Source organism: Ursus maritimus, unplaced genomic scaffold (genome assembly GCF_017311325.1).
Source record: "Ursus maritimus isolate PB19 unplaced genomic scaffold, ASM1731132v1 scaffold_30, whole genome shotgun sequence".
NCBI classification, from domain to species: Eukaryota; Metazoa; Chordata; class Mammalia; order Carnivora; family Ursidae; genus Ursus; species Ursus maritimus.
The window spans coordinates 9730862-9758345 of NW_024425564.1; the positions used below are offsets into that span (position 1 = coordinate 9730862).

The window sequence follows — 27484 nt, forward strand, 5'->3', positions numbered from 1 at the left end:
ATAGATAGATAGATAGATAGATAGATAGATAGATAGATGAAACTATTTAAAAATTGGGCCTAGGGGCACCCGGGTGGCTCAGTTAAGTGTCTAACTTGATTTCAGCTCAGGTCATGATCTCAAGGTCATGAGTTTGAGTCTAGCATTGGGCTCTGAGCTCAGTGTGGAGTCCATATGAGATTCTCTCCCTCCCTCTCCCTCTCCCTCTGCCCCTTCCCACACTTGTTTTCTCTCTAAAATAAATACGTAAATCTTAAAAAAAATAAAAATAAAAATTGAGCCTTTAATGGCCTCTCCACAAATACCAACATTTTGTTTATATCTTGTCTGTATTTTGTGGTGTGTGTCTGTATTTTGTGGTGTGTGTGTGTCCATGTATGTTTCCACGTGAGATATTTTCTCTACCTCTGGATGGTATTGCTGTAATTAGTATGTACAAGAGCTCTATTTAGTTTGTTTGAAGGCACATGCTTGTAAAGATTGGGCATTCTAACATCCAGAAAGTTAGAAACAAATCCAAATCTTTTTCAAATTAATGTAATCCGGGAAATATTTGGTATTAAAGCTAAATTAAGTTTGTTGGCTTAATTAAAATGGATATGTTTTTACAGTTATCACCATTAAACCTAAAATTTTCATTCTGCCTGTGTTTACTAAAAGTCAAATAAGTTCAGGGTATTTCTGTTGCAAAATTTGTCAGCAAGAAAAAGGCTTACAATAATGGTTGATTCTATCTAATGCATAATGAAGTTTTTGTGGGTAGTCTGTATGTAATTGTTAAAAGAAGTAAATTAAATAGATGTAAATAAAATAAAAATCTTTGTAGGTAAACTTGTAAATAGCTTCCAAAGTCTTTGGAAAGCTAAAATGTCATAGTTTTGCGAAGTTAAATAATGAGTAAAGTCAAGCTTGTTGATAATCTAGATCTCTTCCGATTAAGATAAAATAATGAAACATTAAGTACTGAACATGTTTATCTGCTTTCGTCTTATTATAGAGAAACTAAAGATAAATTTGGGTCTGTTAATAAACATATTTTATGCTTTATTAAAAGATTATATTATGAAAAAATACATGTTTCTAAAAATAATGAAACATATTCATAAATTTGCCAATCTGAAAAGTTCTGGTATAAGAGTTCACAATTGCTTATTACTTCATTTTCCCTAGAAATTAGGGTTTCTAAGCATTTAAGAATTTTAAGAAATGTAATTAAGACTACTGGAAAAAACAACTTTATGTGAGGAAAGTAAGAAATGTGTTTTTGGTAAGAAGAAATGTAAGTAATAAAACTACATATTTGTTGAGGGAAAAGAAAGTGTTAAAGCAAGACTGGTTATTTATAGAGAGAAAATTTAGGTCAAAATCTGAGTGTTAAAGAATGTTGTAGGTTTCTGGACAAAGACTTTTTGGAAAGAAATTTTGTGTGGTCAGTACTTTCTAAGATTAGTACAAATTTAAATAAGTAAATAATTTTTAATACCAAAAATACACTGGTGCAAAGTTTTTGTTTTGTCTTTGTTGAAAGTACAAAGTTTTTGGGGCGCCTGAGTGGCTCAGTTGTTAAGCGTCTGCCTTTGGCTCAGGGTGTGATCCCAGGGTTCTGGGATGGAGCCCTGCATCGGGCTCCCCGCTCTGCTGGGAGCCTGTTTCTTCCTCTCCCACTCCCCCTGCTTGTGTTCCCTCTCTCACTGGCTGTCTCTCTCTCTGGAGCCTGCTTCTTCCTCTCTCACTCCCCCTGCTTGTGTTCCCTCTCTCACTGGCTGCCTCTCTCTCTGTGTCAAATAAATAAATAAACTCTTAAAAAAAAAAGTATGAAGTTTTCTTAAGCTATTGCTCTGCCCTTTGTGAGAAATTGTAAACAAAAGTTTTTTTTTTTTTTTTACCTTTTAAGTTATCCTCCTTAAAAAACAATGATTCTAAGTTTGCCAGAATAATTTCTATGTTTATCAGGTCTTTGATTACTTCAAAGAACAGTCTTAATATTGAAAGACCTAAATTTTACTCACAACTATGTAACTTTCTGTATTTGCCTCTAATATCTTTTCTTGTTGGTTTGATTAAATGGATAATTAAATACTGTTTCATGATTGTGATCCTATCTAATCAAATGTTTAAACCTTGTGGGTTTTTTGTACATATGTCTCACAATCGAATTCTAAAATGAAGTCTTTCGACCAGAATCTAAATGAAATTTCCCACCAGGAAATTTCAGGCCCCAGGAACATTTAAAATAAAAAATTTTTTTTTTTTGTGAGAAATAAAACTAATTAGGCTTATTTGGCTTGTGAAATTACATGCGAAGCATTGTCAATGAAGTGATATTAAACCCTATTAGGTTATATTTATATAGATCTGTTACCTAGTAAAATTATGGGAATCTCCTAGAAATCTGATGTCTTGATATGTTATTATCTTGAAGTGTTGTATGTCACAAAAATAACCAAATTTCCTTGTCATTTGCATTGTAATGAACTCTCATCAGATCCTTCGCCATGGCCATTTTTAAGTCTTTTATCATTTACAGACAGTGATAGTTTTACTTAGCTGTCTCTATAAAAGTTTCCTGCAAATGTGCTTCATCTTTAGTGACAGTCATGGAAAAAGCTCTGAGTACAGGTTTCTGGTAACCTTAAGATCATTAAACTGAACTACATTGGGGCGCCTGGGTGGCTCAGTTGGTTAAGCGTCCCACTCTTGATTTTGGCTCATGATCTTGGGGTCATGAGAAGGAGCCCGACTTTGGGCTCTGCCCTGGGCGTGGAGCCTGCTCAAGATTCTCTCTCTCCCTCTGCCTGTCCCCCTCATGCTCTCTCTAAAAAACAAAACAAAACAAAACAAAACAAAACACCCAAAAAAACTGAACCATGAAAAAATTTCCAGAACTGGTGGAAAAGTTGTATTCAAACAGAACAAGAATTAATAACATGGGATTGAATAATTGAGGAAGATAATTACACTTTTTATGAGCTTTATTTCAAACATTACTGACTTCTAAAAACTGTTTCACTTTTTTCCAGATTGAAGAAAACCTTTACTCTCAACCTAACTGACTTACAGCAGTTTGACAAAATATGCCTTTGTGAACAAACTAAAAAATGTATCTTTTCTTCCTACCTGAATTCTCCAGAAAATCTGTGAGAACTCTTATATTTTTATGGCAATTTATTTATTTGCATAAGTTCAATAAATATCCGTTCTCCTTATGACAGGACATAATTGGAAACAATATTATATTACCAAGGCTTTGACTGGAATGTCACATTTGAGAGACATGCATAGACTCAGATATGACCAGACAGCTTTAAGGAACTAAGGTTGAGGTTCTGGAGCCAAGAAAGCCCCTTGGAACTATCACTCTGATACCTCGCTTTCAGAATTCCAAACAACCTTACTAGGTGAGTAGAGGTTACTTCCTGGCAGGTACAGGAACCTCAGGATATTTTGGGAACCTCAAGAAGAACTCCCCCAAATGTGTAGGTATTGCCGGTCAAGTCTGATGGCAAGGATTTGGCTTGGCTTCTGGCCTTGAGAGGCTATTCAAAGTTCGATCTAGAGATTCCTTGGAAAAGTTCCAGCAACACAGGTTTTAAAAAGTCTATAGCTCAACCACATTCTTGCTGCACTTATACAAATAATCAGGCCAAGATTTTTTGAAATTAAAAAACTTATTTTGCAAACAAAATACTGTTAATATAGCTATCCTTGGTAAGAATGAGAATGAGTATAGAGAGAAAATATGTTTCAATAACACATCTTTGCAGATACAAGATTTTAATACTATTCTTTATAAGCTGAACTAGCTCGGAATTTCTTCTAGTGTCCTCCAACATCTGGCTACAAGTCTCCAAACTAACATTTTGATTTTTCTTCCATCTTTCTGACTTTGAATCCTTTAAGAACTGAAGCTTCCCTTTCTCCTGCAGCCCTGGCAAACTTCATCAAGAAATGATTTGTTGTAAAGAAACTGCCATAAAAGTTCACACATAGACACTCTTTATCCTGTTGCCCTATGGGCCACTCAAAAGATCACCAGAGACATCTGAACTATAATCTAGGAAGATCTGTCAGATTGCCAGTACCTGCCCTCATTCTAGTTGAAGATACTTCAAGTCTGACATCTAGAAATCTTCTCAACTGGCTATCTTGAGACTCAAAAACTGGGTTAACATTTGATCCAATCATTAACCATTGCTTTTCTTTTGTTTCCACAGAAATGTCTCTTATTTAATACCCAATTACTTGAACCACAGGCCTAACTTGGAGAATACACCTGGATCAGTGCCTCCTGAAATGAGTTTGACTAAACCGAACTATTGTCAGGACTAAGAGACTAGATCAATGAGATGAAACAACCTACCCGTTCAACTTTTAACATGTGAAACTCCCAAGGAAGTTTCAGATGGGGAAACCAAAGGGGCTCAGGACAGGCCCCGCCCCATGTCTCCCAATATGCCACTTTGGCACGTATATTATTTTGAGCTAAAGGCACTTACTACCCAGCAATCTCAAGAAAACTTTTGTCCCTCCCTTAACCAAACAGAAGAATCTAAATTGGTGGTCTTTCCTAGAATAAGGGTTATTAACAGAGATAAATTTTATCTGAGTGGCCCATTTATATGGTAGGGCAAACATCTAATTACCAAACATCTGCTCTCCTTATCCCCCTGTGAATTACCTTCCCTCTCTCTGAAGTCCAAGACATTTCTCCCTACCTCCTTAGTTCAGAATAACATACGTACCTTATTCTGCCTGTCTTTGAAATGTCCATGTTTATGTGGGTTCCCTGTATGTAAGGTATTAAATTTAATTTTCAACTGTTAATCTGTCCCATATCAATTTGATTCTTAGTCCAGCTAAAAGGACCTTGAAGTGCAGAGGAATTCTTCCTCCCCACATTAGAATTCTGGAATATGTACAATATTTTATCGTTTTATGATGCTTATTATTTTTCTATAAATCAAAAAAGTGTGTATAATACAGAATGTATTAGATAGTTCCTCTTGAGTCTGAAAACAGATCATGCATGGATTTAAAAAATAATAATAAAGAAAAAATAAGGATGAGGGGAAGATATACCTGGAAAATGTTACCAAGAGACAGCAAGTATAGCAATATTAATATTAAACAAATTTTAAGGCTCAAAGTATTAGTGGGGATAGGGAGGTACACTGTCAGGACTTTTGGTTCCAATGTGGACAACAAGATATTCTGGAAAGCCGCCCTGAAACGAAATAGCTAAGGACTTGATAAACTACAAACACACACCAGCCCATCATGGCCCAGATAACAAGAAGCCAAGGAAAACTCCCCAAATCTCCCAGAATAATAAACTCCTAGGAGCTGAAGCCTGACTAATAAACATACTAGACTGGGTTCCCTGGGTACAAATGTCATGAAGATTCTGCACTTTGTCAATTAATGGCAGCCTCTTGGGGAAAAGAGGATTCTAGGCCTTTCACCTGAACTGGAGACACCTAGCATAGAGCCAGGGCTCTTCGGAAAGCTTAGGCTTGAGAAAAAAAAAAAATCTAGCAAAGATTTCTGAGAAGGAAACCTGTTTGTCTCAGAAATGGTGCTGAGGAGAGGGCAGTGGAAATTTACAAGGATTTCTCCAAAGATCTGGAGTCTACTTTCAGCGAAAGCTTCCTGAAATTAAAGAGCTGGGGGCGCCCTCTAGTGCCTTATGGAAGCAAACTTAAACCTCTTCAGGAAGGAAGCAACTTTAACCCGTTATTGGGTTACACACCAATTATTTATTATCTATCTATCTATCTATCTATCTATCTATCTATCTATCTATCATCTACCTAACTATTCATGTATTCATTATTTATGAAGCACATATTACCTGCCGGGCATTCTCCTAGCAATTTGGGGTGTCCAAATATAAACTCATAATAAATGTGACCTAATCGAGGAAGAAACCACGCTATGAAGACTTAGGCTTCCAAATAAAAAAGAGATCCCCTCCTCTCCCTCAGACAAACAATTTCAGATATAGAAATTATTAGATAGACTATAAAATACTTACTGAAACTTTAAAGGAGTAAAAATGGAATAATCTAGGCAAAAAAGCAAGGGACATTCAAAACGAGGCCCATTTTTAAAACTAATGAAAAAATAGAACTTCTGGAGATGAGGAAGAACTATAATCCATAATGACAAAATAAAAATCCACTGATACGATGTAACATTCAGGGCCCTGAAGCACCTGACCTCACAGCCACTATGTAGGGCAGAAACTGCCGGAATTAGAACTTCATGTTTACAATTGTAGGGCAAGGTTCCAGGATCCCACTTTTAGAATTTCATACACCAACCAAGGAAAATGTGGGCATAGAAAACTGAACAACACGATAAACATACTTCATTTGTGACTTCTGCACTTAACGCATACAGAATATCTGATTTATTACAAGGTACACATTTAATAATTTCAAAATTTCAACTCTGGCTTCAGAAAAGTAACAATAGATATCAAGCAACCAGTTTCATATATACTGCACTCTTTCATCATCATCTAACTAGAGTCATAGGAAGGATTTTTCTAAGATAGTAAAAATACAAATCTTCTCACATGCCTGCAAACTAGCAGCAGTTCTAAAGACACGAATTAGAATGAATATCATAAAAGAAACTATGTAAGATTCAAATATTCGCATGAAGTGTGCTAGAAATCTGAGGGCAGCGAGCAGGGGTTGTGCAAGCCAACTGTCCCGCGGAGGCAATGTTAAGGGGCCCTCGGCCGCAGCAGAGCAGGCAGGACCGCCTCGCCCACAGCCCGACAGGAGGGACACCGGGGACACCGCCGCCCAGCTGCTCCGCGGGCACAGCGCTCGGCTCTGCGTTCTTCTCCGCGGACGCCCAGGGCCTCAGGGCGAAGGTCCAGACGCAGCTCCGCGAGGCCGGGTCACCGGGGCCTGCGCACCAGCAGGGGGCGCCACGGGAACCGCCCCGGCGAACGCAACCGGAAGGAGAAAGAAGACGCGCGGTCGCACGGTGGAGCCGGCAGAACGTAACGTGACGTGAGGCTCGTTGGGGCAGTGGGAGGGACGTGTGCGCGGAACGGCCCAATGAGACGGCGGCGTGGAGGGCGTGGCAGGACGGGCCACCGAGGTCGCCGGCGTGGAGGGCGTGGCCAGGAGACCGGGGTGAGTGGGCGGGGCTTGCCTGGCCGCAGGGTCGCGGAGGGTGGCGTGAGCCGGCTGCCAAGTTTTAGGCTTTGCAGTTCAAACCTGAGTGTAATTGTGTTGCTGTTTGGCGCTAGTATTTCAAGGAAATCCCGTCTTCTGGTTGAAAGCACAGTTCTCTGGTGGGAGTCCCGGGACCAGCAGCATCAGCAGCACCTGGATAATAGAGAAATGCAAATAATCGGATCCTGCTCGAGGTCCAGTGCATCAGAATCTGTGAGGTGGGGCCCAGCAATCCGTGCTTTAAAAACACTTCAGGTGATTTTGGTGCACGCTGAAGTTTGGGACTGCTTTGAAGTATTGTGTTTTCTTTAATTCAGATGCTGGAGGTGATTCCTCAAATGTCAGCTGAGCTAAACCGAGCTGTTCTACCTTCAAGATCGTTACCAAAGCCAGAACAGGGCTTAGGCCTTACCCGCTCAGACTTCGATGCCAGAGTATAAGTGGAAAATAGGTTGTATGTCTAGAAAGGCGAGATCTAGGAGAAGGATTTGAATCAACAATGCAGAATTCCATCGCCTCAGATTTTATTAATCATAACATCTAATTTACAGATGTTTTGCCCCCATTTAGTCTTTTCCATCAAAGGTACTCCATGGTAAATAATGAATTCCCAGTCGCTGGGCCTGTAAGGAAGTAAATTCTATTTTTATAATTAGGAAAACTACAATGAAAATGTAGTTTATTTAGGCTTTTACTGAGGTAATGCTCTCCTGATGAATCAGTGTACAACAAACCAGGACGGGTTAGATTTGAGCAGGGTATGCACCCTTATCAATCATTATCAGGCAGATCAGACTTTTATGCTTCATAAATTCTATGAGCTCATTCATATTTTCAGTTACTGCTGCATTCATTTTCTGCTCTGCATTTGTCTCTCTCCTATAATTGAAGAAATAAAAAGTTTTATTTCTTCGGTGTTATTTTGCCATCAGTATTGCTATTTGATGTACAAGGAAGAGAGTTCTTTTAACATATGTTCCTATAATGTCCTACGAGACATCCTTACTACAGTATTACCTATGCCTTACTCATTTTTAGCATGAACAGATAATGTGTCAAACCATGCTTAGTCAAGAGATGTTCTTGAACAAGACGATCTTTGTTCCAAATCCCCCAAATATACTTCTTGAGGTGGGATTTGAGTAGTTCAAAGGCTTCTATTTTCTCTTTAGTTTTTGACATGAAGAAAATTGGCTACTCTGATTGTCCTTTTAATTCATTGACTAAAGAAAATATAGTAGTTGCTAACAATTATTAAGTGTTTACTAAATATTCATTAGGATCTTAAGAACTTTACATGATTTATCTCACTTAATCCTTAATAGTACACTACTTAGAATTATTTTATTATTGTTGTATAGATGTGGAAAATAAGCCCCAAAAGGCGGAGTCACAAAGTTTATTGAACCAGTGCAACAACTCAGCTCTGGTCTGTATTCCTGTTGTTGTAGATATACGGGTACTTTAATTAGTTCTGATTGCTGCACATCCTCATTGAGAGCCCACTGTGTGCCTGGAACAGCCTTAGGCATTAGCGAGTCAACAGCAAAAAAGACTAACCCTACCAGTGGAGCTTACTATCTGGAGAATGGGAAGAGGAAACAAACAATACACAAATTCATGTCAGTTTTGCTAAGTGTAATGAAGAAGAATGAACAGAATCAGTTAAGAATGGGGTAGAAGGGCGCCATTTTACTTTTGCTGGTCAGAGAGTATCTCCCAGATGTGGTAACATTGTAATCCATCCACTCAGGCAAACACCCAAGAATTTGTGGGGAGTATTTCAAGTATGTAACAGGTGGTATAACTCAGCTGAAGTGCCAAAAACATAAGAAGTCCTATCCCCTCCTCTCCCTCTTTTCCCTTCTGCTTCCTCCAAGTGGCATGCTCTGTGGCTTCTCTTTGGTCTTCAGGCTCTGTCTCTCCTATTGTACTAGCCATTTGTTTCTTCCATTGTTTTTCTGAGTCCCTCTCAGTTTCTCTCACCTTTCTTCTTCCCCCATGCTCCTCTGTCTTTCCTAAAAAATAGCCATAATTTGGTTGTGATACTTACATTGTTTTGTACTTCTGAAATCCAGCTGAACCTTCAGGGTTAAATTTTTAGACAAAAGTCTTACACGTTAGTCCTTCACTTTCCCACAATTCCTGTTCCCTGTCCGTGGTAGCCAATGTCATGGTTATGAAAGGAAAAGTCCCTCAAATGCTGCTGTTCAAGTAAAGCAAAGGGAGCCTTTCTTCCTGCGTAGCACCGCGGGCCCACGCCACCCAAATGAGGCCCAAGACTCGGAACTTCCGCCAACGTGATCTCCAGCTCTCCCCAGTCTTCTTTCCTGCAGCCAGGGTTTGGAAGGCAGTTGGGAGTACAAGTCAAGGAGGAGACCGCTGAAGTCGTTCATCTGAATAAAGTACAAAAAATAGCCTTCAATAAGAAATCTCCGTATAACTTGTGGGTCCACAGTCGATGTAAATAGCCAAAAATGTGACACAGAACCATCAAAAAAGCAAATAGTTGGGAGAATTCAAGTTATGGTCAATGACAGATATCTAATTCAAAACTGTAAAAATATGGCTTTTCTTATGACTCTGTGTGTAGTGAAGAACTAATGTTATCCAGAGGGAGGTGTGGCCTTTGCCCTTTGCTGGGAGGTGATGCCTGGGCCCTTGGAATGTCCTGCAGGATAAGAGTATCTTTGTTTACCAAGAGGCCTTGGGCTGCACAGGAGAGTGTAATGTCATTTATGTTGGGGGCTATGGGCCATGTGGTGTCCGGACGACCTCCAGAGGGACTGCTGACTAAAAGATCAGCCACGTGGACAGTCAACCATATTTATGTGGTAAAGCCCCGTGGTTGGCGATGTGTATTTTGTTGTTACAATAGTGTTATGTTGCAGGAAGGTATTAACACTCCTCACCCCCACAATGGGGAGCACTATTAGAAGCTCTGAGTTGGGACCCCTCTGAGACTCTGCTCACGTGCCTCTTACCCTGGCTTATTATTATTTTGAAGATTTTATTTATTTATTTGACAGAGAGAGACAGCCAGGGAGAGAGGGAACACAAGCCCGGGGAGTGGGAGAGGAAGAAGCAGGCTCCTAGCAGAGAAGCCTGATGTGGGGCTCGATCCCAGAACGCTGCGATCACACCCTGAGCTGAAGGCAGACGCTGAACGACTGCACCACCCAGGCGCCCCGACCCTGGCTTATGTTTAATCTGTATCCTCTTGATATAATAAACCCCAACCTTGAGTATAGTAACTTTTAGTGAATTCTGTGAGTCTTTTAAAGAAGTACCAAATCTGAGGCTGGTTTTGTTTACCCCTCAACTTTGCAGTTGATGTCAGACATGAGGGCAGTCTAATGGGATGTTCCTTAACTTTGCACTATGTCACGTCACACTGATTATTCTGTTTATTACTTAAATATTTGGATGGATATTTTGCCTTAACTTAATGAATTTTGTAGTTCTCATATGAGCCCAAGTCTCTTCATCTGCCAGCAGATTTCCAAAAAGTGATAAACACTTTTTTACGTCCTAGTGAATGATTATTAAAAAAAAGAAAAAAGGAAGCAATTAGCTGTAATTTCTCCTTGATGGTCCACAAACCTGAGGGCTCCAGAAGGTCAAGAACAACCTCATCTCTCTGTATCTCCAGTGTCCACGCCTGTGTCTGGCCCAAAGATATTCAATGACTATCTCTTGAGTGACTGATTTACAAGAAATATGTGGAGCTCTTGCCTTGGTTCAACTGAGTAGGGAATTTTGACACATGTCAAGGATCTCCTCGTGAGCCATCACGACTAAACTATGCTCTTTAATTTCTTTTTTCACGTCCTTTTGCTACCTCTTAATCTGTTACACTTTAAACATGGTAGGTGATTTTAAGTCTGACTCAATCATCAATTCAAATTCTACCTTTCAAATCTATTAATTTAGCTTTCACTTCCTGTCCAATTGCAAATTTTATTAATCTGTCTTTTTCCACATTGTTAATTCTTTTATTTTCATAAGCCAAAGTATTTTCTAGGGTTTTTCGTTTTTATGGTATTTATTTTCACTTTTAATTTTTTTTTTTCATATCTATCAGTTTTGTTGGACATTCCTACAACCATCATGAGCCAGAGATTTGCTCTACAGATGGCTGGTTAGCAGTTCTCAGATGAATCCATTGAGTTCGTTCAATGTTTTCTATAAGTACCTGCAACGTGCTGGTTTTATGTAACTGCAGAGACCACTGTCTGGTCCCTTACAATCTCTGGGAAAAGTCCATGTGGACATTACGTGGGAGTGTTTTTGGTTTTTGCCTCTGTGGACAGTGATACTGTAGTCTTACTTTCCAGAATTCTTGATGAGCTACCACTGAAAAAGTATTAGGTCCAGGTGATTACACAGCTGGTTTCCGTCTACTCTTTAAGGCACAAATACTTTTTACAATCAAGTATTTCAAACATAAAAGAGACAGTGTGGTGATCCCACAGTATGTTGACAAATGCACTATCCTTCCCCTGACAGGTGGAGCCCAGTCCCCTTCCAAATATAGGCCACATTTAAGTGACTTGCTTCTGATTAATAGACAGTGGCAGAAGTGACAGCGTGTGACATTTGAAACTAGGTCACAGAGACTTTGTAGCTAATTCCTCCCCCACTCTCTCCATGATTTGTCTTTGTGGAAGAGAGTCAATGAGCCCCCCTGAGAGGTCTATATGGCAAGCACAGAGGTCCTACTGAGGTCCTCCTGCCAAGAGCCAACAGGACCTTGGGTAGCATGGGAGTGAGCCAACCTTGGACGTGAACCCTCCAGCCACACAGTCAAGCCTTCAGGTGACTGCAGCCCGTGTTTACATCTTGACTTCAACCTCATGAGAGACCCTGGTCAGAACCTCCCAGCAAGTCACTTCTGGATTCCTGACAACCCAGACACAAAATGAGATAAGAAATGTTCATTGATTTAAGCTGCTGGGTTTTTAGGTAGTTTGTTACCTAGCAGTAGATAATAGAGGAAAGGCCACAGTTACGTTTTTGACATTACCATAATCTTAATGACACCATCTATATGGATGAACTCCCAAAGAGAAAATCCCAGAATGATGTCATGTATGAATCGAGGAGGAAAAATCCCTCTGAAATATTAAAATGTGTGCCGCCAGTATTTAAGATAATAATATTACATGACCAAAAAAGATTTGGCCTTGGAATGCAAGTATGGAATAACATTAGGAAATCTACCTGTATTTCATTGTAGCAGGATAAAGGAGGAAAAGCATATGATTCTATCAAATGCCAAAAATTCACATATCATTCCTAAAAAAACCACTTAAAATATATTTAGAAGGAAACTGATCAACACATACAGATTTCACACTCACATACGTGTGCACGCAGGTAAACAAGTTTTTCATTAAACCTGAACTACCAAAGCCACTTCAATGAGAAGGAAGAAGACAGTGATGTGTGCTAGGATACCTGACATGGCATGTTTGTGATTTTAGCTAACACAGTAACATGATAAAAGTAACTAACAGAAATAGACATTGGAAAGAGTATACAAGTTTTTGGTTTGTTAATGATGGTATTACATGCAATGAAAAGACAGTCCGTTTAATATTGATTAGAACTGACAAAGTTTAGTAATCCGATAGATATAAAGTCCATGTAAATGATCAATTTCTCAATGATCCTTCCCCTGCCCCCAAGAATTTATAACAGTGTTTCAGTCTGATGCCATCTGTCAGAACAGACTAGAAAGGGGAACCTTGTGAAAATCAGCCTTACATTTGTTGTGAGAATTTATGGGGCTTAGTTCACAGTGTGACAGAGTGTTCCTCCTTTTGTTGTATGAGTGTCAACCTATTTCATTTATTTTTAATTCCATGAGTAATCCATCCACTCTAAAAAATTCTCGGCCATGATCTTTGAAGCTCACACCTGCACTGTTCTCTGGTTGTCTTTGTGGTATTGTGATCAGACGTATGGCAGACAATTGTACTACTAATTCCAGATCTCTTAAATTCACTGTTACATTTCTCTCCCTGCATTTTGGATTAACTCTGCTTACAGAGTTCATGAAATTCTTCATCTGGGATCAATTGACTATTTGGACTAACCAGCCAGTCTTTCATTTTAATTTTCTTATAATTAATTGTGTATCTAGAGAGATTCATTTCTAAAATTTGTATCTGGTTCTTTCAGATGTTTTTGGAAAATTCTTTGTATTCTTAGCCCCTCAGCATTTCAAATAGTCCTTTTTTTTGTTTTCTTTTTAAATCATTAAAGGTAGCAATTTGAAGTCCGTATCTGTTAATTTTCTTCTTATTCCTTTTGTTTCCATCGTGTGCTCGTCTTATTCTTGGTCACAGTGTCTTGTTGAATTGTGTGTGGATTTTGGTTGTGAAGCTGCTCCTTCATTGTCTTTGGTATCTTATCTGTGGGGATTTGTTGAGACCCAAAATGAAGCTTATTCCTCCACAGAGGGTTTGTATTTGCATCTACCAGGTGCTGGGGGGCACCAGCTTGGGATATGCCTAAATTAATTCTCAGCCTGGGTGTATTCTGAATCCCTGTGATATCAGTGCCAGAAACAAGTGCGTTGTAGCCCAATTCTTTGTGGCAGAATCCATCTTGCTCGGCACCGAGGCTCAGGGCACACGCTTGTTGCAATCCTCCGTGGGGAGTGTGGGCATGGGTGGGTGCGCGTGTGTGTTCATTTCTAGCTCATCTTTCTACTGTGAGGATGTAACCGGTCAGGTTGTCAGCTACAGCAGGAAAGATTTCTCAACAGTTTTCTTGGTGAACTCTTCTGAACCATTGACTGCTTACCTCCTGGCCAGTTCCTTCCAGCTCCCAGCTTCTTTTCCCCACAATAATCATTCCCCAGCAGCAGGAACCCTTCATGCCATCCCACTTGTGCAGCAGAAGCGACATCCTGCCAGGAAGGGCTTCCCTTCCCTTTCTCCCTCCTCTCAGTCCTTGCCTCCCCAGGACATGGGGAAGGAGTCCAGGGTACTGAGAAGGGGGCCTTGGTTCTGGGGTAACTATTGCCAGTGAGACACCTTATGGGATTGAGTAGTGGGCTTTTCGCTTGTGACCCAGAGGGCTTTAGAGCTAAATGCTGCTGGAAGAAGACTGTAAATGAAATAGGACTTTCTAGCAGAGAAGCTATAGAGGTGACAGGATTTGAAGGTCTCTAAGACAGGACAGGTTTCCTTCAGGATACAAACAGTACAGACTCCCTCCCCCCACCCACACACTTCCCACCCCCCTCCCACCCCACCATGCCCCGCCTGAGGAAATGGGAGCAGTTGCAAAGCTAGTAAAGCAGAAACGCCTATTAAGATTTTGTTGAAAAGTCAACATAGTCTTCAGCTTTTTTTTTAGTATTACATATCTATATGCTAAAAAGAAAAAGAGAAAAACTCCAAGAACACTTTTCAGAGCATGCCATTCTGTGCTCTGGGTAAGCAATCCTTACCAAGTTCCTGAACAATGTCAGGATGGATTTGGAGCCCTGCACACGGAAACCAGAGCTCTACGCTTTAAATGGCATTTTCATTTAAAATTATTACTTTTTGTGAAACTAAAGGAATAATAGTTGTATAGAACGGTTTTTGTTCATACTGAGTGCTCAATTTTGGAGAAGTATTGAAATTTACTGGGAAGCGTGGACATACTTGTTACGCAGCCTTATTTGAAAGTTAAAAGTTGCAGTTAGCTTTAAGCTTGGCAGGAAAGATCTGAGAATAGCTTAGAGAGAGAATTATAGCTCATTTATTGAAGGCATGCGTGGCTCTGAAAAGAGCCTTTAGGGTTGGGTATCAAGACGCTTACTTGGCAAGTTTACTTGGAGCTGGTGTACTTGGTGACGGCCTTGGTGCCCTCGGACACGGCGTGCTTGGCCAGCTCCCCGGGCAGCAGCAGGCGCACGGCCGTCTGGATCTCCCTGGACGTGATGGTCGAGCGCTTGTTGTAATGCGCCAGGCGCGACGCCTCGCCCGCGATGCGCTCGAAGATGTCGTTGACGAACGAGTTCATGATGCCCATGGCCTTGGACGAGATGCCGGTGTCGGGGTGCACCTGCTTCAGTACCTTGTACACGTACACCGAGTAGCTCTCCTTGCGGCTGCGCTTGCGCTTCTTGCCGTCCTTCTTCTGCGCCTTGGTCACCGCCTTCTTGGAGCCCTTCTTCGGGGCCGGAGCCGACTTGGCTGGCTCAGGCATTCTGACGTTAAAAAATACACTATTACTAAGACTTGGGAAAATAATCTACCTTGGCAAGGCCACGCTTATTTATAGATGCGCTATTCCAATGAGGTTAGTAAGATCATTTACGATTGGATAAATTTTGCTGTATCGTCACAAATGCGATTGTAAGAGATAGTTGCAGGTCTAGCTTTCATTGGCTGCTTGGGTACTTTGCTTCGACCCAATCAGAAGGTCTAGAGCAGGCTACCAGAAGCTACTATAAATAATCCTCTTCAAGCAGAAGTCTTTTTTTTTTTTTTAACCTTGAGTAGGTGGAAGTTTCCAGGAGGAGCGGTAGCTTTGGGTTTGTGTGTGGATGGCTTCTAGTGGCTGGTACAATCTCCTGCATTGGGAGGGGTCTCGCATCTCCCTCTGCCGTCCCAGCTGCTGGAGCTGGTGGGCAAGTGGTTCTTGATGAAATGGGCATTCTGCAACAGCTAGCCTAAAGGAAAGAACCAGGATTTCTGCAATATGCTGGGTTAGAGAGACCTTTGAAATGTCTTCTTTATTCCCTAGTGTCTTGGTTTTCTACCAAAAGACTTGGTACGAGGCCACGAAACCCCACCATAAGCTTAGGTACCTTTTAAGTCTAAGAGGAATGCCAGTGTTCCATTAAATAAGAAATCTTTAAGGTGGGTATATAGTACCTAACACTAGCGTCCCCCAAGCACATAGTGCTTTATAAGTGTTGTGGGTTCCCGCCCCCCCAACTTATGGCCCCCTTATTGAAACGTGTGGAGTGTGCCCCAAGGCCAATTTATGTCCAAACAGCGCACTTAAGAGAGTAGAGGAGAAATTGGTGCTCAAAATAGTATCCCAGAGGCTAAACCTACCGAGAACAGTTTTCAAAGGCCCGAGTGCACTTAACTGGAGTCCCGGTAGGTGCCGCCCGGGTACGCGGAGCGGCTCTTCCCGCCACGCCCCCTTGCACTGCGCAGTGCAACAGCTCTTTTCCTGAGCTCTGGGGTGGCTCTGAAAAGAGCCTTTAAAGATTCTAAACTATTACATACTCGCTTACTTCTTCTTGGCGGCCACCTTCTTGGGCTTGGCCGCTTTGGGCTTGGCTGCCTTGGGCTTCGGGGCTTTGGCCTTGGCCGGACTCTTGGTCGCCTTCTTGGGCTTGGCAGCCTTCGCCTTCTTCGGACTCTTGGCCACTTTCTTGGCGACAGCCGCCGCCGCGGGCTTCTTCGCCTTCTTGGGGGTCTTCTTGGCGCTCTTCTTGGGGGCGCTCGCCCCCGCAGCCTTCTTGGGTTTCTTGGCCGCCCCGGCCGCCTTCTTGGGCTTGGCCGCACCCGCCTTCTTGGCTTTGGGCTTGGCTTCCCCGGAGGCCGCCTTCTTGTTGAGCTTGAAGGAGCCCGAGGCGCCGGTGCCCTTGGTCTGCACCAGGGTGCCCTTGCTCACCAGGCTCTTGAGGCCCAGCTTGATGCGGCTGTTGTTCTTCTCCACGTCGTAGCCGGCGGCCGCCAGCGCCTTCTTGAGCGCGGCCAGGGACACGCCGCTGCGCTCCTTGGAGGCGGCGACGGCCTTGGTGATGAGCTCGGACACCGGGGGCCCGGACGCCTTGCGCTTGGCCGCCCCGGCGGACTTGCGGGCCTTTTTCTTGACCGGCGTTTTCTCCGCGGGAGAAGGAGCTGCAGGCACGGCAGGTGCGGTTTCAGACATTGTGCGTTTGGATTCCTGAAGGTAAATGCAGAAAAGAATAATAATAATAAAGTCTCGGAGTTGAGCTGCCTGGCCCTGGCGTGCGAGTGTGTATATATACAACAGCCACGCTGCGCGCTGATTGGTTCCCAGCTCAGTCCTCCAACTTGACAGCAACCTAGTCTCCGCTCTGTCCCGGAATTGTGTTTGTTACAATTGAGGAAAGTAAAAAAAATAAAATTTCCTGCGGAGGAATCACACTAATTTTATTCTATAGCGAAGCGGGACACCTCATGCTTTGACTTCTTCATGTTTTCTTCTTCCAGTCGTTATCACGTTAGTCTCAGCTTTTTTCAAAAGCCCCTGACACTTCGAGAGATTCACAGGTCAGAGAGACAACTTCTTGATTTTCGTTTAAAATATAAATTCTTCCCTCCGTGCTTTCAGTAGCTGGCTCTCCAGGGGTATTCTACACATTCTTGGCTTCTCACACATCCAACAACGGCGTAGTTCTCATGGAGATTTCCCCGGAAAATCTGTTTCATATGAAGAGAAATAACACAGGCTTTTTCCCTATTTCTCTACAAGAATGATAGTAAAGGGTGCTTGAAATAACAGCTAATTCTGACAGGATCAGTCATTATTTTGTCTGAAAAACCTTTATCATAGCTTTTAGTGACAATTCGCAGGGTCAGTTTGGGGGTTTCAGGCGTTCAAGGTTTGTCAGGGAGTATGGGGAATGCAGCAATGTACAATCCTTCTGACATGGTTGTTGGGCTTATGTTTGCTATAGATGATGACAGGAGATTTAGAAAAGGCATAAGAAAGAGTTGGGTCCCTTTATTGTTTGAAAATATTATCTTATTTACATTGATTTTATTTGCGGGATCAGTTACTAAAATGTTAACAAGTGTGGGTACAGATATCCGCCAGGCTTGAGAAAGAGAAATATGGAACATATTAAAGTAACAGAATCAAAGATTATACACACAGAGACAGACACAGATATTCACACACTTATGGAATTACCTTGAGAGAAGGACATTTCGTAAAAAGTATGTTTTATATTCACTACTACATTTTTTATTTATGGAAGGAAACACATTACAACTTATGCTTAATGTCGAATAGGAAATAGATTTACTGCAGAAAGTGATTTAATGTGATTTTCTTCACTCCTTAAATTCACTCTGTCTGTAACATAGTATCTTTATTTTGAAACATGTAGCAATCCGTGTTCCGCTATGATGGTGAAAGAAAGAAATGCTGGGAATACACAGAGCAAAGCCCAAGAGGTGAGGGTTTCACCCTCCTTTCTGATCCCCTCAAAATCAAGAAATGACTGATTACCGCCTCCAGCCCATCCAACTGGAACATGAGAATTAGTCTAACAGTTAAATATTAACGTGATTCAGATGGCTGAGATGAGATGAGCAATCCACTCAGTATAAATCATTCTTACTTTGTGTATTCCCTTGTTACGGAGTTTATGTATTCCTAATCCTCTTAACGTGCTTTTGACTCATTGTAGTTGGTTTTGAAGCTCGCCTGAAGATTATTCATTGATAGCAACGAGGAGTATGAATTACAGCGAGGCTGAGCCAAAGAAGGCTGTGACAGTAGTCAGTCCACATAAGAAACAGAAGAGCCAGAATGACAACCATGGTGGGGGAAATAAAAGAGGTGCAGTCCCAGGAGAGAAGAGCTGTCTCTAGTCCGTGTCAATGCAGGGAGTCTCCAAGGTACTGCCCCAGTCACCTTCATGGGCTCTGAGTTTCCTTGATGTGGCTAACTTCCCGGTCTCTCCCTTCAGGTCTGTCCTCTCGCTTAACCATCAAACTTGTATTTCTGGGCGCTTACTTGGTATTTGCCTTTGCACCTTTGACACCAGACTACATCTCACTACAATATCTTTGCTGTTGATAAGTGAAGAAAATCATTGCCATTTACCCTTACACACCCCCATCAGACCATTGTAACTAACATATTGTTTTCGTGCCAACATTCATGCCATTTCCCAATGTTCCTCTCTGCACATTGTCAAAACCCAGAATCTTTCAAGGATCTGAAGATCCCAAAGAAGGGTTCTTGATCATTTTGGGTCATGGACTTCCTTGTATATCTGATGAAGCTTATGGCCCCTTCCCAGGACAATGCTTTCAAGTACTGAAGAGAATATACATAGGATTCCATAGGAAAAGAATTATATTACAATATCATTATCAAATTTATCAAAACCCCAACCTGTTGATGTGTTAACAGATGTGTTTCTGTATTAATCCATTAGTCACAAGATTGCCCTTGTGAGCAAGAATTACCAGAGTGTAGAAGGAATGACGGGTGTAAATAGGTTGGAAACACCAAGAGCTTCAGCTGCTGGTGACATGCCCTCAGCACAGGTCTGGCCCATCCTGCTGTTTGCTGCCTGTATTCACAATTACAAGAAATGCTGAGGTTCAGTTGGGGGATAGTACAGATGAAAATGGAATTTTTCATCTATACAAGTTCCTAGATGCCCTGCATCCTGTCACTGTATCCGAGGGTAAGAACCCCAATCTGGCATTTGTCCCCGCGCACCATAAACTAGGAAAACAGCTTTGAGGAGCTAGGTCCTCCTCACAGACCCTGGAGGAGAAGCCAAGTCTCTGCAATTCAACTGGAACTCCTCAAAGGAATTGGTGATGAATTCAATCTTTCAGTGTTTATTATTTTAAGGAGCTCTGGAAAGAAAGTTGTAGCCAAGTAGGATGCTCTGTTAGGCTCACCACTTTACAGGGGTGAATACGGAGGGGGGAAGCGGAAAGCATCCACGACAATATATCATAATAATGTTGAATGAGTGCTTATTTGCAGAGAGTAAAGACTTGACATGGATTATCCCTTTTAAACTTCAGTGCTCTGTAATTTAGACTTTCTTACACAGTTGCAAAGAAAAAAAAACCGAGCGCAGACTGCCCAAGGTGCCACAGCTCGCGGGGCAGCAGGCTGTCTCCAGAGCTTGGATGCCCATGGGCCGGAGCATAGAATGTGGTGGCGGAAACCGCGCTAGCTGTCAGCTCTGCATAACTAAGTACACACTCAAACCACAAACTCGGGCCTGAGCAGAACAAGGCCCTCATCACGTTGGGATGCACACATTTACAAACCTTCAGCACAAACTTCGGTGATGTTGCCCCTGATTTGACTTTGAAAGGTGTAACGTTCTGCTTAGTTCCCGCGTAGGGCTCTCCAGCTGCATCCCGGCGAGCCTGCCTTAGTGAAGGAGGCATCTGTCAATGGATAAGACAAACAGAAACTTAGCAATCCGGCTCTGAGGAGCTTCAAACTTCTAGGGGCAACAGCGAGCAGCAACTAAACACTTCTGGCTTAGTCTGGGAAACGTGAAGGGCAAGTATGCGGCGTCTCTGTGGGAAGCATGTGCGTTGGTGCCCGGCACAGCGGCTGCAAGTGTTGCGGGCACACGCGTACACTGATAACTATATAGGAGAGGATTTGTTGACCTACACCCCCGCCCCCACCCCGGCCAGACTCTGGCTTCAGGGGCCCCGCCTGCCGGGTCTGCACAGCACGGAGCAAAGGAGAAGGAGGCGATGGGCGGGAACTGCGTGTGGTTTCCGCCCCTGCGCTTGCGGTTTTCAAACAGGTCCGTCACGTTGCTATAAAAGGGCTGAGCGGCGGTGAGGCCTGTAGTGTTTGTCAGACTTGGAAGGTTTTTCTTTATCATGTCTGGTCGCGGCAAAGGCGGGAAGGGCCTGGGCAAGGGGGGCGCCAAGCGCCACCGTAAGGTGCTGCGCGACAACATCCAGGGCATCACGAAGCCCGCCATCCGGCGGCTGGCCCGGCGCGGTGGCGTCAAGCGCATCTCCGGCCTCATCTACGAGGAGACCCGCGGGGTGCTCAAGGTGTTCCTGGAGAACGTGATCCGGGACGCCGTCACCTACACGGAGCACGCCAAGCGCAAGACGGTCACGGCCATGGACGTGGTCTACGCGCTCAAGCGCCAGGGCCGCACTCTCTATGGCTTCGGGGGCTGAGCACGCCCACTCCTAGCGGAACGCTGCGTTTCTCAACCAAAGGCCCTTTTCAGGGCCACCTATCCATTCATACGAAGAGCTGTTTACTGCTTACTATTGAGTAATTCATAATGTTTGCTTGCAGGCGTTTGCAAGTTTTGGACCAAATTGATATAATTTGCTACTGTGTTTCCTAGGTTGTTTCTCTTAGATTAAAATTGTTCCAAAGCAGTTTGTTCTAACGGGGAGAGCGTATGTTATTTTTGCGTGGAAGCGATCGCCTCCAGCGCTGTTTATACTTTGAACCCGGCAGGACGTTTCCACATGCAGCTCCACTTGTTTCTAGTGTCCGTTGGTTCGTAATGGCGAGTAATTTGGGACTTCTTACAAGGTCATGTAGTTTTCAGATAATAGATGAGGATACTGCTGATTGCATTCCACACATCTAGGAGTGCGAGAGTGGTGTTTCAAACTCACGTCTTCACGATTCAAATCCCACCTCTAAGGATCAGGAAAAAAAGGCTAAGCTCTTAAATGGGTTGCCCATTGTTCTGTCAATTTAGTCTTAGAGGACTGGCAGTTTTGCCATTGTACACTTTCGTGTGCTCACAATGGGTTTGATTTTGTGAAGGATCTGGGGGAATCTTTTCTCTGTAGCCTGGCCATTTTCCAATAAAATGTGCTCACTGGACCATAAAGGCATAGCTAGATAGATGGGTCTCTAGCCTCAGGCAGGCAACATGTCCTGCTTTGTCTGGCAGCAGAGGGAAGAATGTAGCTAAGATCAACAGGAAGTCATCAGAAGTCACTCCCAGGTCTGGGCTTTAAAATCTTCTCTTTTCCCACCTGATAAGAAGGTGATCTTGTTTGATCTAACAGGGACAGCAGGTCTAGGGGACAGCAGAACGATGATTGAAGGACAGCGTCCTCCCTGGTCAGGGGGAGCACAGTTGCCCCCTCGGAGCTGGATTAATCACAGTGGATCTTGCCCCCCCGGAGCTGGATTAATCACAGTGGATCTGTCCTGTGTGACACGAATAGCTGTCTTTAGGCTAATTTATTGTTGAATGTCTGTTACAGCAGCTTTACAAACCAAATACGGTTTTGTTTTCTCAATTTACGTAGCAGTGTGGACAGTCCCTTTGTTGACCTGAAACTGCTTTTAAGGAAAGATGATTCCAAATGGTCCTTTTCCCTTCATATCTGTTCTGCCATGTTCCATTCTCGACAGAACACAGAGTAGGGGGCCCATTGCATGTTAGAAACAAATGCGTGGACCATCCATATGTCTTAAGCAGTTGTAATGTGGATATTTCAAAGTATTGTCTCTTTTTAGTAGAGCCGATCTTAACAATAAGTAGATCACAAACTCCTTTGAGAATGTGTTAGAAAATCTGCCTGTGGACATAGACATTTCATGGGGCACATGTTCCCCTGCTGCTCATTCCAGGAACACTCAGGACTCTACTGATTCCTGTCAATAACCTGGAGTCTAGGATTTCAGGGTCTGAGTTCTAGACATCCAAAATGTAAGAGAGGAAAAGGCAGGCATATTTGCATAAAGAACAGTTTGAACAAGAATAATGTCATTGTTTATTTACTGTGGGCTGTAGACCTATATATTCTTGAGAAGTTATATCAGGTCTTAACAGTTTGTAATTCGAAATGCATGATAAACAGCCCAATTTGAAAAATTTTGATTCTCAGAGACCTGAAAGTACAAAATGACTCCGTCTCACATGATTTGGGAGTAAATAAAAACAACAAGGAGTTTATTTTCAGCCTGATTCTGGAAGAAGTCCATGAATTTTTCTTCAGGCCCATTGAACCTCTCTTCCATCACCAGTCTTGATAAATATACTAACAAGTTCTAAGTATGTAGTCTATGTCATTGAGCAAATCATAGATTAAGTTTACAAGTTCCCAATATCCCCTCACAGATTAAAAGAAAGAAAGAAAGAAAGAAAGAAAGAAAGAAAGAAAGAAAGAAAGAAAGAAAGAAAGGAAGGAAGAAAGAAAAACTGGAAACCTTATACGGAGGGATGCTCAGTCTTTGTGTCTGTGTTGTGTTGTGTCTGTGTTGTGTCTGTGTTGTCTTTGATCAGGTCCCTTAACCTCTCTGTGTCTCTGTTTTCCCATCTGTAAAATGGGATAACAGTAGAATCTACCTTATAGGTTTGGGGTGAATAAAATCAAAGCATTTTGTCCCGTGCATGGCACATGGTAAAAGCTTTATGTTTTCTCTTTCATTATTATGACTATCACTATTATCCTATTCCTCATGAAATTAGAGAGGCCCAGAGAAAAAGAAGGTGACTTTTGAACCATGAAGACATAGTTTTGAAGTCCCAAATTGCCATTTTTCTATCTTTCTTGTCTGTGGCAAATCACAACTGCTTCCACCTTCATTTATTTATTTATTTATTTATTTATTTATTTATGAGCAAAAATGGGGGGAGGGGTCCAGGGAGAGGGAGAAGCCTATTCCCCTCTGAGCAGGGAGCCCAATGAGGGAGTGGGGGGTGGGGGGCTGGTCTTGATCCCAGGACCCTGTGATCATGACGAGACTACGGCAGACATTTAACTGACTGAACCACCCTGGTGCACCTGATTTTCCTTCCTCATATCCCATAACAGAAACCTCCACACTGGAGTGGGTTTGGTTAGCTTCTTATCCAAGTATTAGATGTTCTCAAACCATAGCAGCTGGAAGCAGCATTCGTATCTGTGGGAACTTGGTGGCTCAGTCGGTAAAGCGTCTGCCTTTGGCTCAGGTCATGATCCCAGGGTCCTGGGAGAGAGTCCAGCATCAGGCTCCCTGCTACGGGAGAGCCTGCCTGCCGCTCCCCAGCTTGTGCTCTCTCTAAAAATAAACAAACAAATAAATAAGAAAGCCAAGTTCCCAGATTTCCCCCAGAGCTAATGAAACAAACTCTGGGAGTGGGGCCAACAATCTGTCCTCTAAGAAGCCTCCAGGTGATTTCGATGGGCCATCAAGGTTAGAAGCACTGCTCTGTATCCTCAGGACATAATTCCGTGCTGGCACTCCGGTGTGAATGAACCAAATGGTTGTTCCTTCTTTCGGCCTAGAAGGCCTTTGTATCAGACAGTGCCATTTCCCCTCCTTCCTAACACAGCCTCAGTTTTGTTCTGGTCTCCCCCTACTCACTGCCTTGTGCTCCAGGGAAGATAGAGTGTCTCTGTAGTATCAGGGATCAGGTTCTGATTCAACCACACTAGTCCTGAAGGTCCCAGACAGGTAGTGATGATTGGTTTGGGGCTGGGAATACAGCCAGTTCTTTGTGGCTGCGAGAGTCTAACAGTGCAGATCTGCTGCCCCAATAATGTTTTGATTGAGCTGAAAAGCGAGTCGTTGATGAATAAACCCTATGTGGGTGTGCCCGTGTGTGTGTGTGTGTGTGTGTGTGTGTGTGTGTGTGTGTGCTGGGGACAAAGGTGGAATCAGGGGCATTTCAGGAAGAGAATATTTGCAAAGGCCTGGAGGCTGGAGAGGTCTCGGAATTCCAAAGTGTGAAAAAGCAAAACATGAAAAAAAAAAAAACACATTGGAGAAACAAAAAAGAGAAAAACAATCCTCTGAGTTTTGGTTTGGGTTTTAGGTGAGGGGTAGGCTAGAGGGCTTGATTTCTGATTTCGTGCAGTAGGGGGATCACTGAAAGGCACTGCGAGGAACGGCACAGAATCAGGTATGCTTTCTCACACAACTACCCTCTGGAATAAAAGTACATTCACTATGGACAGAGGGTTTCGGATCATCTCAACTGAAATCAAGATGATCAGAAAAAAAGTTGAAGTGTAGTTGTAATTTGCAGCCTAAAGCGCAAATTCTTGTTTCTTTGTGCTGATTTTGCCTTTTGAGAGAGAATAAAGGGAGACCAGACAGACTGGCTGGGAAGGCTGGCTGGGAGTGTCTGGAGGACAGGTTAGCTATTCCTGGGTGCATTTGGTATTTCTGTTTACGGTGAGGTGCTGGCAGTCAGTCTTTCTCACAGAAATTCAGAAGGAAGGTTGTAATGTCATAATGCCTGGAGAAATAGGGGAAGGAGACACATCCTGCTTTTTAATTTTCAGGGCTTAGGCCCTTTGGCATCACCTGATCCGAAGCCAAGCCTTCCAGACTTTGGTGTCCACATCTGAATGTTAAAGGCATGGCCAGTCCACATTTTTACTCTCCACCCGCTGACCGTCCTGGGTCCCTGTCTTTTTCTCCCGGACCTCCCCACCCACAGCTGCTCGCGGAGCTGAGAAGCAAGATAGAGACAGGACAGGTGGACGGCTTGGAAGGGAACTCGCAAGTGACAGGAAAGGACGGACTGGGGGCCGCTGAGCCAGCCAGCCCTTATTCTGGGGCTGCACTAGGGAGGAGACTGTGGCGGGTCATCGGGGAGTCGGAAGGAGAGTGGGAGACAGATGCATTCTTCTCACGACACCCTAAAAATCAAATGTAATGATCGCCTTTTCAGGGCAGCTTAAGAAGGAAAGCGGCGAAGCCCGACTAAAAACTGGTAAGCACCTTAGTGTCCTTCCTGGAGAGCTGCAGCCGCCCACTGCTCACTTTAAAGACCTGTAACACGCTCAGCCAGGACTCGAAAAGCCCCGGGGAGCAGGCGGGGAGGAGAAGAGCGGAACCCAGGCACAAGGCCGGGCGCGAGCCCGGCAGCACCGGAAGTACCCCTTCCGACGGCGGTTTTCAAATGTCGTGAGGCTGCGAACACCCTGCAGGGTGACACTTGAAAAAAGCGGAGGCCGGAGGTCCCCTGGCCGGTTTAGGAGCTTCGAAACGTGGCGCCAGCAGCCACCGCGCCCGGATACTGTTAAGAAGCCGATCATCAGCTCCACGGGCTGGGGAGTGAGGGCTAGCCGTTTCGGTGCGCGCTCGTTTACGCAGCCGGGGCCCTCTGTACATACAAGCGACAGCTTTCACAGCCACAGGCAGCGAGCCCATCCCCCGACAACGGGTGACAGGCGATCGTGTGAAGTTGTTCCCATTGACCCAAGCGAACGTAAACTAAGACCACAGCGCATGCCAGTGCGTAGCTCTGCTGGTGAAAATATGTGGCTCTGAAAAGAGCCTTTGGGGTTGATTGTGCCTCGGAACGCACTCACTTGGAGCTGGTGTACTTGGTGACGGCCTTGGTGCCCTCGGACACGGCGTGCTTGGCCAGCTCCCCGGGCAGCAGCAGGCGCACGGCCGTCTGGATCTCCCTGGACGTGATGGTCGAGCGCTTGTTGTAATGCGCCAGGCGCGACGCCTCGCCCGCGATGCGCTCGAAGATGTCGTTGACGAACGAGTTCATGATGCCCATGGCCTTGGACGAGATGCCGGTGTCGGGGTGCACCTGCTTCAGCACCTTGTACACGTACACCGAGTAGCTCTCTTTGCGGCTGCGCTTGCGCTTCTTGCCGTCCTTCTTCTGCGCCTTGGTCACCGCCTTTTTAGAGCCCTTCTTCGGGGCGGGCGCGGACTTCGCTAGCTCAGGCATCCTGACTCCGCTTTTTTCTGACAGAACAGAAAATGAAGGCAGCGTCAGGATCCTGCCTATTTGTAGCCAACGTTATGCAAATGAGGAATGCGTTTTGCGGCCGTTGATTCGTCGACTATTGGTGCGGCCTGCAGGCTTATGATTGGCTCGAGTTCTACTCTCCCATTGGTTATGTCCTGAGAACAGTTTTCCGCCCTATAGGGCGATTTCTTCAGTTAACCTTCTTGTAACAAGTTCAGGTTACTTTATTAACATTTCAGATTACTTTGGTGATTAATTTTAGAAACTAAAAGTTTCTCTCCCTTGTGTTTTGAATTGCCAAAGAGGCCACGCTCAGGTCTAGGTCACGTCTCGGTTTGCAAGTCCCCTGTACAGCTGCTGGAAAAGCTGTATCTTTACATTTGAATCTGGGTTCCAGACCAGGGAGAGAGATGTGATGAAATCGCACTGGGCCCATCTGGGAACTCTAAACACACTGTCCATCAGAAAAGTTCTGAATTGAGGGGAAATGACCAAGTCCTGACTACTGCTTGCTCAGTGATAGAACAGGAGGTGTTCTAAGACCAGAGTGACCTCAGGTGGACCCCTGAACTGGACTCTGAAGAAGCTCATCCCTGGAGGCTACTGGATAACCACAGACCTTCCAGTTGACCAGCGAGTCCTTTCTTGAAGGAAGCCCTCAGCTCCCCGTCTGCCTCAGCATTACTGAAGACAAGTAAACAATAAAGGGACTATTTACAATGTTGTGAGCAGGGTTAAGGGATATCACCAAGGAATGGTGGAGGACTCTGTGCTGCTACTCCCAGTTCAGAAGAGGCAAGAGTAGGCTTTGAAGAGTGCAGTGAGTATAGGAGATGGCTGCCCAACAGGAGCTGTGGCTTTTGTGAGAGAAAGG

General features: G+C 43.7%; 4 protein-coding genes and 2 long non-coding RNA genes across 14 annotated transcripts in view; 3 read left to right on the forward strand and 3 right to left on the reverse strand.

The window, feature by feature from the left end:
* Nucleotides 1–15417, reverse strand: part of LOC103665053 (histone H2B type 1-C/E/F/G/I) — a 21097-nt gene extending 5680 nt beyond the window's left edge. The window contains exons 1-3 of one of the 3 annotated variants that reach the window (XR_005838849.1): nt 15018–15417; nt 9250–9592; nt 6392–7349 (exon numbers count right to left, since the gene is read on the reverse strand). Coding sequence is in view for 2 of the 3 variants with exons in the window: in XM_040645180.1 (XP_040501114.1) it covers nt 15027–15407 (381 nt within the window). In the remaining variant the exon portion in view is untranslated. Of the gene's footprint in view, nt 1–6391; nt 7350–9249; nt 9593–15017 lie in introns of those variants that run through there. The other 2 variants (XM_040645180.1, XM_040645181.1) reach the window with 2 other exon arrangements.
* LOC103665191 (histone H1.4-like) lies at nt 6392–17193 on the reverse strand. Of its 6 annotated transcripts, none has more exons than XR_005838844.1 (3): nt 16442–17193; nt 9250–9592; nt 6392–7349 (listed from the first exon to the last, which is right to left on the reverse strand). XR_005838844.1 is itself a non-coding variant. In XM_040645159.1 (2 exons), exons 1-2 carry the CDS (start codon nt 17091–17093, stop codon nt 15690–15692), a joined length of 828 nt encoding a protein of 275 aa, XP_040501093.1. In that variant the 5' UTR covers nt 17094–17193; the 3' UTR covers nt 15681–15689. The 6 variants fall into 6 exon arrangements, 2 of the variants coding, with proteins under 2 accessions (XP_040501093.1, XP_040501094.1); XR_005838841.1 differs by having other exon boundaries at nt 16265–17193; XR_005838842.1 differs by lacking the exon at nt 6392–7349 and adding an exon at nt 7704–7819 and having other exon boundaries at nt 16265–17193.
* On the forward strand, nt 7286–14388 carry LOC121106106. Of its 2 annotated transcripts, none has more exons than XR_005838856.1 (3): nt 7286–7414; nt 10226–10408; nt 10658–14388. It is a non-coding gene; the product is annotated as an uncharacterized LOC121106106 (long non-coding RNA). The 2 variants fall into 2 exon arrangements; XR_005838855.1 differs by having other exon boundaries at nt 7324–7451.
* A 714-nt stretch (nt 17194–17907) lies between the features above and the next one.
* On the forward strand, nt 17908–18769 carry LOC121106105. Its single transcript, XR_005838854.1, has 2 exons — nt 17908–18367; nt 18604–18769. It is a non-coding gene; the product is annotated as an uncharacterized LOC121106105 (long non-coding RNA).
* A 936-nt stretch (nt 18770–19705) lies between these two features.
* Nucleotides 19706–26617, reverse strand: LOC103665055 (histone H2B type 1-L). Its single transcript, XM_008692968.2, has 2 exons — nt 26213–26617; nt 19706–20341 (listed from the first exon to the last, which is right to left on the reverse strand). Exons 1-2 carry the CDS (start codon nt 26587–26589, stop codon nt 20326–20328), a joined length of 393 nt encoding a protein of 130 aa, XP_008691190.1. The 5' UTR covers nt 26590–26617; the 3' UTR covers nt 19706–20325.
* On the forward strand, nt 20385–21316 carry LOC103665054 (histone H4). Its single transcript, XM_008692967.2, has one exon. The coding sequence runs from the start codon at nt 20795–20797 to the stop codon at nt 21104–21106; it is 312 nt and encodes a 103-aa protein (XP_008691189.1). The 5' UTR covers nt 20385–20794; the 3' UTR covers nt 21107–21316.
* Nucleotides 26618–27484: the final 867 nt, after the last annotated feature.

What these genes read in the sequence shown, in the direction of transcription:
- LOC103665191 (XM_040645159.1), bottom strand. Translation starts at nt 17,093, where the DNA reads ATGTCTGAAACCGCACCTGCCGTGCCTGCAGCTCCTTCTCCCGCGGAG. An exon ending in AAGGTGGCCGCCAAGAAGAA is followed by an intron (nt 15,874 to 16,449) that starts GTAAGCGAGTAT and finishes TCTTTCCTTTAG; the next exon opens with GCTAGCTGTTGCAGAATGCC.
- LOC103665054 (XM_008692967.2), top strand. Translation starts at nt 20,795, where the DNA reads ATGTCTGGTCGCGGCAAAGGCGGGAAGGGCCTGGGCAAGGGGGGCGCC.
- LOC103665055 (XM_008692968.2), bottom strand. Translation starts at nt 26,589, where the DNA reads ATGCCTGAGCTAGCGAAGTCCGCGCCCGCCCCGAAGAAGGGCTCTAAA.